This window comes from Dendronephthya gigantea, unplaced genomic scaffold (genome assembly GCF_004324835.1).
Source record: "Dendronephthya gigantea isolate DGI-Jeju-01 unplaced genomic scaffold, DenGig_1.0 000120F, whole genome shotgun sequence".
NCBI classification, from domain to species: Eukaryota; Metazoa; Cnidaria; class Anthozoa; order Malacalcyonacea; family Nephtheidae; genus Dendronephthya; species Dendronephthya gigantea.
In genome coordinates this window covers 651,443-662,380 of record NW_021163130.1, presented here as the reverse complement: position 1 = coordinate 662,380, position 10,938 = coordinate 651,443, and the positions used below count along the sequence as shown (strand labels likewise).

General features: G+C 35.2%; 1 protein-coding gene across 2 annotated transcripts; it reads left to right on the top strand.

Moving 5' to 3' along the window:
- The first annotated feature begins 644 nt into the window (after window positions 1–644).
- Window positions 645–10,093, top strand: LOC114535557 (L-amino-acid oxidase-like). 2 transcript variants are annotated; one of them, XM_028556855.1, is made up of 8 exons: window positions 1,195–1,214; window positions 2,569–2,639; window positions 3,131–3,543; window positions 4,939–5,100; window positions 6,714–6,797; window positions 7,444–8,015; window positions 8,365–8,852; window positions 9,719–10,093. In XM_028556855.1, exons 3-8 carry the CDS (start codon window positions 3,135–3,137, stop codon window positions 9,873–9,875), a joined length of 1,872 nt encoding a protein of 623 aa, XP_028412656.1. In that variant the 5' UTR covers window positions 1,195–1,214; window positions 2,569–2,639; window positions 3,131–3,134; the 3' UTR covers window positions 9,876–10,093. The 2 variants fall into 2 exon arrangements, with proteins under 2 accessions (XP_028412655.1, XP_028412656.1); XM_028556854.1 differs by lacking the exons at window positions 1,195–1,214; window positions 2,569–2,639 and adding an exon at window positions 645–848.
- The last annotated feature ends 845 nt before the right edge of the window (window positions 10,094–10,938 follow it).

Sequence of the window (10,938 nt, the reverse complement as noted above, 5' to 3'; positions counted from 1 at the left end):
AGTTAACTTGCCCGCTTGGATGATCCAAACGTTAGGACGCTGGTCTTCCGATTGTTTTGAACGTTACATTCAAACACCTACCTCAACGCTCTCAAGCGTATCAGCCACACTGGCCAATATTTCAACATCATCGATTTCCTATTTTTGCGGCAGGGCTCCTTCGTCTATGGGGATACACATTCTGTGTATTGTGAGAGGAAGCGCTCCTGATTGTCACGTTCAAGCCCATAGACTCAGCATTAAGTTATTGTAATCATAGATCAATCGAATCGTATACTGTCCAACAAACTTGTGCGGTTGATCAGGTTGATGTCTTAGAGGCTAGCTATACCTCTTTCATGGTATGTAGCGTGTGCGCATACATGACATATGCATCATACAATTGTGCGCAGTTGCAGAGTCCTAATGGAGAGAATATAAACCCAAGACAACGATTTAAAGGCCATTTAAGAATGAGTCTTTGGGATGAAAGATTGACCACAAAGAATTACATCCTATAGGAGTGCTTCCACCAAACCCCTTCTCCCACAAAAAACGTGTGTGTATGTGTATTGTTTTCTGCGGAAATCCCGCTTGCTAGTAATCATTAGAACGGCTTCGATCATTAAGGCTATTTTGAATGCCGCGCAAAGGACTGGGGCGATATTGCTGCAGGAATCCTGATTCCTGCAGCAGGAAAGCTTGTGGTTATCGTGGAAAGTGATGGATTAGTAAAATACTCGTAGTCAGTCATAGGTACCAGTGATAGGTACCCGTCAGGCCGTCACTGAGCTTGTCTTCGGTACAGGATGTCAAACACTGAGCTAGTGATTTCAAGTCATTGAAGTCATAAACAAAAGAAAGAAAAGGTAAGTGTATATTTAGTGCCAGTTAAAGTATATATTTCAAATACTTTTTAAGAAATATATTTAATAATAATGCTCTCTATTTCTCCATTATATATAACATGATTATATTATATAAACATGAATGCCAATTAAAAGTTATTGACAAATGTCTCCCTAATTGTCAATTCGATCTAGTTCATTGGATGACATATCCTGAAATGTAAATATAAAATATTTGTATATTTAATACTGAGTAATTAATGTATTTACATTAATTAAAAGATGATTTATTGATAAATAATATATCAACAATTCAGCTAACTAGTCCATTATTTCCCTAGCCTCCCTTGGAATTAAACACGAACTGTTGATTTAGCAATTGTGCAGGTATAACCTAATGCTAATTGTCTACCTAATTAATGATTTCTCTTGTGTGGACGAACAATCATGAATTATTACCATTGAAATATATATGCATGTACTTTACCTACCGTATTTAGATTTTCACATATTTGACAATTAATACCATTCATCATGTTCACTTTTGATTTTTACACATTCCCTAGTTGTTTGAAAGGAAAAAAATAAAGCATATATGATTCTATGTCCAGTGGCAGGCTGGAAACTAGCTAGTGGTCCAAGGTGGCACAACTGAAGGTGTCCTTGTGCTCCTAAGCTAGGGGGTTAGGCAAAGACAAAAAAAATTATGATAATGCTGTACTGAGATTAAGAATTCTTTAGTAGATTTAATGCCCTGACCTTTGCATTGGTGAAAAATGTGGTGATGAATTAACATTATGCCACATTAATGAAAATAATGTGTAAGATTTGTAATTGTAAGACACTAAGAATATAAAATTAATTTATATTTTAATTTATTAATTAGCTTTGCCAATTATATAATGGTAAAGTCCCAACTGCAATTTGCCAATTACTGCAGATGCATGTAACTCGATCATCTCACCAAGTGTGCCAGGTTGAACATGAAGCACACATCATATTTTCAAAGCCAGCTTTGTTGCATGTTGAGCACTTCCACTCTTCTTGTAATTCATGAACTGCAAAAAATATAATTATCTAATAAAATTTGTTAACAATATATTGGTAAATTAATGTAGCTTAATAGTTATTCATTATTCATGCATTAATTGGTTATTCTGCAATATAATAATTAACACTGTACTGACAATTAATGGCCGGCTATTACTAGATAATGCTATTTAGATTTGTTTTTAGATCGAGTAACATACATGAGTTGACAACTTTTTCCCATACTTTTTGCTCTAAGTACTATTTGATGGATATTATGTTGAAATTTAATGCTTCTTCTGATGATGGATGTTTTTTGTCAGGGTGAATGTCTTTCTCTGAAAGAGGCTTGTTTGTCTGCATGACCTCTTGATTAATTTGTTTGAAACACCAAAGCAACTAAGCAACTCTTGAACTATAAAATAAAGTTATGTATTCATTTGTTAACTCTCAGTAATATTGTATTAAACCGTACAGACTTTATTGTAACACAGACATTGAGCAACATATTAATTAGCATATAATTACCTGGTATACCATGTTTGTGAAACAACCCATTAAAAGGTTATTATTATTACATACCATCATTAGTTTTTAGAAAGAGCGAAAGGATATCTTTTATAATGTCTTTTAATTAGTTGGTTTTGATCATGTGGCATTGAATAGAAAATTCCATTTTACTATTTACTGAAATAGAAAAACTATTTTTTAGAAAACCTACATTCACCGTTTAAGCTAAACGGGATTGATAAAACCTGCCCCCGCTGTGCTGATATAAATTGTGTAAGTAAATTATTCAAATCGTGTTGTCCAATATGCTGCGCGAGATTATAGTCTATTGTTATGTAGGTGCTGTGTATTTTTAATGTAATTGCTCACTCGTAGTCGCATGACTTTTAACAAAGGAAACAATTGAAAAATTGTATTGACATAATATATTGCCGCGAATTGTCATAATAAAGTAAAGTGTTTTTTTTGTTCCTATATAACAAAGCACTTAATGTACACTAGCTACCTCCGTACCTCGACAAATAGTGAGTTTTCTTTTCCCTCGACTCTTGGGAAAACAAAATTCGCAATTTCCCTTGAAAGCAAAAATTACGTTTATAAGGTTGAAGGTTTTCTGTTTATTATAAAAGTCAAAGTTAATATTAATTTTTTGAATCAGCTGTGTTTTAGTTGATTAGCCGAGCAATAAATGTAAAAATTACAGCAAATATATATTTTTCTTCCATTATAGTGAGAGTGTCTTTCTTCTATTATATCTTTTCTAGGACAATGGCAACATCTTTTCTTTTAAACAATACTCACCTTTTAAAGGGAGTGAAACCGTTTAAGGAGAGAATGAAAGAACAAACCACCAAAGTTATTCAGCTGAGTGATTATTTAAAAGAATTCTTGCTGAAAATCCAAAATGAAGGATTGTATGAGGCCTATTTGGAATACGGCGACAATCCACCTCGCCCATCTCCTCCGAAAACAGGCGCACCGCGGCAATTTGTACCACCAGACGATATTGAATATGACGTGATTATTGTTGGAGCTGGTATGTCTGGTCTTGCCGCAGCGTATGAGTTGAAGAGAGCTGGGCTAAAAGTGAAAATACTGGAGCAGACTGATCGTTATGGTGGAAGAGTTTTCACTTATGGGGAAGATGCAGGCCTTGCACCCGGTCTATTTGGCGAAGGTATTTTAATGAACGTCTGCTTGGTAAATTTTTGGCATAAATAGTAACAAAGCAATCACCTGTGGTTGGAACTTCAAATTCATTATTGAGTGGAAGTGTTTTTCACAGTTTTACTTCTGCTCGAAAATTTAGAAAATTAATAATTAAAAAGGCAAACGCAACATGCACCAAGCGTTCTTATATAAGTCGGTGAGGGCTCATTTTTCTTCAATGGGTTATAATTTTAAAAATTGCTCCCAAAAATGCATACTAATTTTTTGAACGCCCTTTCATATTTTAAAAAATGGAACATATTTTCCGTGTTTCTTTACAGTTTTAGTATAAATTTCAAGCCGAGGTGACTATTGATTTTCCTGCTTTCTAATTGGTCAAGATTCACTCTCACTGGTCAATCACTATAGCTTTTTGCAGGCACGCCGGAACATCGATAATTGGGGGGGCATATATTCATATATTCGAGTTCTGCATTATTTGTTTCTTTTGAAATCGATTGTTTTTACGGTCTGTGAACTTGAATATATGAATGTATGCCCCCCCCCCCCAATTATCAATCTTCCGGCGTCCCTGGCTTTTTGTTGTTTTTCAACTAAGAAATTTGGAGTAATTATAATCTTTTTTGCAATTATGTTGATTACTATTGTAAGCACCTCGAAATTTTGGCTCAGTGAATATAGGCTTGTAATCACCTTGCCTTCAGCGACTAATTGTTAAATAGAAAGACGCGTGGGAGATCGGGAGAACGAGAAATAATCAGTGGGAAAAAGAGCCCGCATAGCGAGTTTTTCCACGTTATTTCAAGTTCTCTCAAACTCCCACAAGTTTTTCCATACCTGTATAAAAACACAGGAAAAAAATTCTTATTTCTGTTATAATACAGCTTAATAGAAAGATTTTGCATAAATTTGTGTAATTCGATTCAGTTACAAATTCTTATTACATTACTTCGCTTGTCAAGTTCGGCGGAAAATGTCCCGTGTTTCCATACAGTTATAGATTGATTTGATATAGTTATAAAAACACGCTTCTCGACCAATCAGCACGCGCGTACTATAAATGTTGTATTAAAAACGAAAATAATAACATTATTCAGCCAATGTATCTTCCCGATACTTTCCGTAAACGTAATTCAACAGCACCGGATACAGAATAAAAAGAAATTCCTACGCCTCAGTTGTGGTTTGAGATGAAATTTAAAACTATTTGAAGCAAGCACCAAGTCATCTTTGTATATTTTTTTATATTGTACGTTTTGAAAACGTGTCCGAAAGTCGTACTGTTGCGAAACTAGTCTAATTTCGTCAATTATCGTGTCTGCTCAAGAGGGTGGAAAACAATATTAATTTTTCCCCTTTTTTATTATAGCCATACCAAACCTTTACTTTGTTTTATTTTTAGCCGGAGCGATGAGATTTCCTGGTGGTGTGGATGAACCAAATGAAAGAGCGCATTTTCTAACGGATAGATATGTCACTGACTTTGAACTAGGCATCAAAAAGTTTCCAAATTTTGATGAAAAAGTCATTTCCAATATTTACGGATTAAAGGAATTAACATCGAGTAGGTGATGTTACATTGAAAACAATTGACTTACAGTAGCTACTTCATATCATAAAGTGACGTACCCTTGTGGGCGTGCATCTAGGATTTTTCTTACCTTTGTAAAAACTTTATGACGTCATCAATGACGTCATGTATGGGGTGATGCATTATGTCATTCATGATGATAGTACCGTGGTGGTTATTAACAAAAAACAAACCCCATATATCAGCATACATCAGAACTGAGAAGTAAGAAAATATTGAATTGAAAAAAAAAATTAAATCACGCTAAATCAGTATCAGACAATTAATATATCACAGACTGACGGCAGGGTGTAGAATGTCGACATCATGATGCATAATTATATTCATTCATATGAACATATTTATACATAAATTATGATAATGTGATATACAGTAACTGTGCGAACACGTTTAGTTTGAGTCTTTGCGATATATTTTTATCATATTTAAGTTATATATTCATATATTTTCACCCAGCCAGCGCAGAGGTATTTAAATTTATATTTTAATAGATAAATAGCTAGCTATGCTTGTTGATGTTCGACATTCATCAGTTTGCCGATTTAAGAACTAAAAACAGTAAAACACAGTTATATACAAGAGTAGCATAGAATAAACAAAATACAGTTGAATTATTGTAGTACAAGCCTTTTTCCTATACCATCACGAGCGTGCTTCGGCACCTATATCTCCGCACTAAAATTTCGGCTCGGAGCGTTTCGCCGTCATAAATGTTAGCTGTTGGATGGAACGCAAAGATCAGACGTCGCATAAATAACGGCAATGAAGGTCGTTTAGACACTCTAAATCGTTTGAATGGCTCGTACAAATCACTACAAGTCGATCAACACGTTGTGAAATAACACAATAACAAAGCGAACGCAAAAAAGCAGAAGCTAACTTTGAAATCCAATCCTTCGTTCGATGCTCAGAGCGATTGAAAAGGCATGTTTCCACTCTTTGCCTAACATGACTAACGCTTACCAAGCACAGTGATTAGTTTAAATCACCGAAGATAGGCAAAAAATGCAAGCCAATAAAATAATATAATTTTAAATAATTACCCAATCAGAAGGCTTCCAAGTTACGTCAAGTTAGGCGAAATCGTCTTGGCTAGGCAAAATCAAAGTCCAATCAAAAGGCTGTATTGGCTACCAGACATAGGCAAAATAACTGCCTCTCATTGGCTTTCCTAGATACCAATGAGCTATATACCTATGAATAACTGGACTGTGATATGAAAATATGAATAATTAACTGACATGTTTCCACTTATGAATACTGTGAGAATTGAATAATAATTATCCGGATAATTTACCATTGTTACTTGACTGTGTTGCCTACCCCTAGATCCGCGCCTATATTTTAGTGTAATTTTTATTGTGCCACTGGTATGCAGAGACATTGATGTGTTGTCAATGTCACTGAAGAGAAATCACTCTTGCATGGGGTAAGGTTAAGGTCTCTAGATTACCTCTTTTACGTAATAAGGTACATTGCAGTATGGCGGACGACTTTAAACCAATTCACCCCCGCGCAATCATATGTCCGTTTGAATAAATCCTCTAAACGACAAAAACGTTAATCATCCTTTTTATTTTCTCTAGCCTGGAAAGGAAAGCATTTCGACACCATTTGGCCAAAATGGAGGGAAAAAATTAATACAGGAAGCGTCGATGTTAAAGATATTGGTATTATTTATACTTTAAACTTTTTTTAAATTGATTTTTTGTGTGAAACTACTCAGATTTTTTTATAACCATCTTACTTCTTGACAACACAGGTTAGTTCAACTAACCACTGAACAACGGCTATTTGTTGTAACACAGCAATTTCATTAAAAATACACTTTACTTCGTTATGCCATATTTTGGGAAACAATTTTTAACTTGTTTCCTGGCGGGAAACACTGCATTAATTTCATTAAGGTCATGTCACTACGAATGAACCAATCACATTTAAAATACACAGCACCTTACCTCACAATACCTTATGTATTGTGAAAAAATTCAACCAGGATACAAATGCACTCGAATTTTTTTATTGTTTTTTATTATATTTTCTTCCAGAAACCAAGCATTTAGACAACATTTTTTAATTGCACGTATGCCATTAAATCGCCACCCCCTACGCAGCAGGTTAAACTATACGAATGCCATGATGACACGCTTCTTTAGACAATCTTTTTTAGCACCTTGTAAAGGAATTGTACTAAGGCATGTATTATATCATTAGGAACAGCTGGACACTATAGAAGCCAATGTTACATAGTGTAATGTTTTAGGACATATTTAAAGACGTTGTTTAATTATTTTTTCATTTTTTAACAATGTTTAGACGATTATTACAGCAAAACAACCGGCGTTGTCACGGATCAATTGATTGCCTGGTTGAATAAAACAACCACCATTGAAGAGGAAATTGCAGTTTGGGAACGCTGGATCGAGATTTGGAGCCAGTTTACATTCGAAAGCTTTCTGGAGAGCAATGTTAAGGTTATTCTTGCAAAATTGGAAAGCGAAGACGAAGACGGGTGTGATAATCTGGATTCATTAGACATTGACATGCTTGGAAACCTTTTGCCTTGGCCTAACGATGCCGTTCGTGGCTACTCGGTGTTTTCTTACGCAGAGCAAGTGAATCAATCATTGATTCAGTATCTTATTGATGATCTGGCAAACTGGTGGTCACCTGATATGCACACCTTGGTTGGTGGTATGCACAGCTTACCTAAAGCATTCTTCGATTCAAAACGACCGAAATCGTTGAGTTCTGATGATTTGAAACATAACCAGCAAGTTCGCAAGATTTCTTATTATTCCTCGTCCTCTGACCCTATCAAGGATTATGCTATCGTAACTTGCTACGCGACAGGAAATGAATTAGAAGAACCTACATACACTGCACGGGTCAGTCTTGTAAAATTAATTACAGGAATCTTTAGGGTTTTTTATATGCCAGACCTCCATAAAATAGAATTTTTTCAAGTTAGTTTACAATAATTTAGTTGTTAAAGCTCTTTGTACCTCATATTTCTGCATTTTATTTTTATTCTTTCTTTTCTTTCGAGATTTTTTTAATTGTTTTAACTGTAGCTAAATTTTTAAATATAAATCCCATAGTAAAGTACAAAAATAGTCAAATCTGTCGCAGTACGCATCAAATTAGAGAGGAAAAAATAGCGTAAGACATAAACTCGGTGTATGATAATGTACTGTTTTACAGTTCTAAGTGCTAATGTGTCGTATTTAAATCCAGGCCGTAATCGTTACCGCCCGAGTCAACCTATTGCGGCAAATTACGTTTGCCCCAATTCAACCAAGCCAGGGAGACAGAGATGCCCTCAGAAAGAATCTTCAAGCCATTGAAGACATGTTCGCTTCACCTGCCATGAAGATTATCCTGCAAACGAGGACCAGATTCTGGGAAGAGGAGAAGTACGGCATCAAAGGTGGCTTTTCTAAGACCAACCTACCCATCGGTCAAATACATTACGTTAAACCGGATGTCGATTCCACCAAGCAAGGAATAATTTTGATCTACATCTGGAATAATGAAGCACTGCTTTTTGGTTCTCTGACCCAAGAGCAGGCAGAGAAGGAGGCCATTGAGCAAGTTGGAGAAATTCACCCTGAGATCAAAGAAGAAGGAGCAGTTGAAAAATGCATTGTCCATGCTTGGTACAACCAACCCTCTTATCGAGGTGCCTATGGACTCGTGAAGACCACTCAATTCAACAATAGCAGGTATGTGATTGGCATACGAATTTTACACAAACTTTCATTTAGCTCGGGAAGATGGGCTCTTTTATCGTAAATATAGTTCATATAACCATCTATTTTACTATTTATCAATTCATAGCTCGATTCTCAAATAATCAGTAAAGGCTGGTTTCCACTCAGGAAAATGCGCTAGCGGATATGGACCGGAGAGCCTAGTGCTTTTGCTTAAAAGAATTAGTTTTTGTTAAGAACACATTGATAAATTAAACTTTTCTGTGCGATACGGACCGGAGGATAACTTTCTTGGCTGGAAAACAGCTTACCACGCAGAAACGCCAGAAACAGTTTCGGGCAGCGCGAGCAGAATTTTAGAAAAGGACACATTAATTGAACTACCAAGGCGCAGCTGCCCCCGTGGGTCCGGCAACACCGCAAAAATTGGTGTTTATGAAGTTTCAACCCGAAAATCTGATCAGTGGTTCACATTGTGCATTGCTGTATCGCTATCAAAGAGAAAACTATTGATTACCTTTAAAAAGTTCAGTTTTTCTTTTGAAGACATAAGGATGAAAGAAACTAAGTTTTCTGACTGAAAAGTAGTTTTGCGGCGGATAGTTCTTGCTCTCCGAGTCTGTGTTTCGATGGAGTCTCAGCGCTAACCCGGTCTTTACGCAAAGCTGTGTCAAGTGTTTTGGGGAATATGAGGAATTTAGGTGCTTATATCACCCTGAAAATTAGAAAATCGGGTTAGAAAAAAAATTGTACAAGAAACCTCCTAAACTTTCTGATAAAACTCTTTGTACAATTTCCTTTTCCGACAGGAATTTCTAATTTCCTATGGTATTTGATAAGCACCCCAGATATACAAAGAATTTTTTTTTAACTGACAGATATTTGTGGGAACCAATGGGAAATGTGTATTTCGCTGGCGATAACATAGCATTTACGGCTGGCTGGATTCAAGGAGCTTTGGAAAGTGCCTTTAAATCAGCGTATCAAGTTTATGTCCGTCACATGGAGAGAAGGAAAAAGGCAAAGAATAGTTGAATGGATTTAAGACAGTTTAGAAGAAACTTCATAAGGAATCAATACTCGTTTTACTGTTGATTAACATTCCCTAGTATCACTTTATTAATTTTTAGTTAAGTAACATTTAGAAGAATAAATAGCCCTTAGTGTAAACGTTTTTGTAACTATCGCATGGGACATCAGTTAAATTCATTAGTTAGCTAATTATATTAAAATTGATTTAATGATGAACGATTGAATTGATTAGTTAGCTAAATATATTAAAATTGTTTTAATTATGAACAATTAAATTGATTAGTTAGCTAAATATATTAAAATTGATTTAAATATGAACAATTAAATTGATTATAGATAGCTAATTATATTAAAATTGATTTAATTATGAACAATTTCTCAGGTGAATACAGTTTTTTGTCCTTTTTTATTGCGAGGAGATATTTTTCTTTGTCGCGTAATATATGCTCAAAACCTCAGTTATATCTTCATGTAACACTAAAATTTTCAGCATTAAAATGTTTTGCAAGCCTGAAAAGCATCGATCCACAAATTATGTTTACTGTATCTCAAAATATTGTGAAAATGAAAAGATTTCTCCGGATACGCCGAGAAGAAAATGACACTTGAATCGAAGCTTCTTTTGTATTCATTTTAGTTATAATGGCGTTGACATTATAACATTGTTGATAGCCGCCGCATTATATCTTTGATAACTCCTTTGTTTGGTGTTTTGGATTCACCAAATACAGTTCAAAACTTAGTTCACAACATAATCTAAAGAGTAACGGTAAAATAAATTGGTTTTGAGTGGTACGCCGAAAAGATTTTAGGTTTTGAGCGTTTTCCCGCCAAAATACGCGACATAATAAAAAATGTCCTCTTTATCTTAACCGTGGAACATCGTAAAATCAACGGGGGAACGGGGAAAGTACATCCTCCCCCGTCGCCAATTTTTTAGAGAAAACGTCTCCATCAATAAACAATACCTCCACCAGAGGCGATTTGAATTTTGTTGTATGAAAAATAAAACGAAATCCAGGGCTTTATTCGGTCTTAATAGTTATATACAATCTTTTTGTATTGG

What these genes read in the sequence shown, in the direction of transcription:
- LOC114535557 (XM_028556854.1), top strand. Translation starts at nt 3,135, where the DNA reads ATGGCAACATCTTTTCTTTTAAACAATACTCACCTTTTAAAGGGAGTG. An exon ending in CGTCGATGTTAAAGATATTG is followed by an intron (nt 6,798 to 7,443) that starts GTATTATTTATA and finishes AACAATGTTTAG; the next exon opens with ACGATTATTACAGCAAAACA. An exon ending in ACTCAATTCAACAATAGCAG is followed by an intron (nt 8,853 to 9,718) that starts GTATGTGATTGG and finishes TTTAACTGACAG; the next exon opens with ATATTTGTGGGAACCAATGG.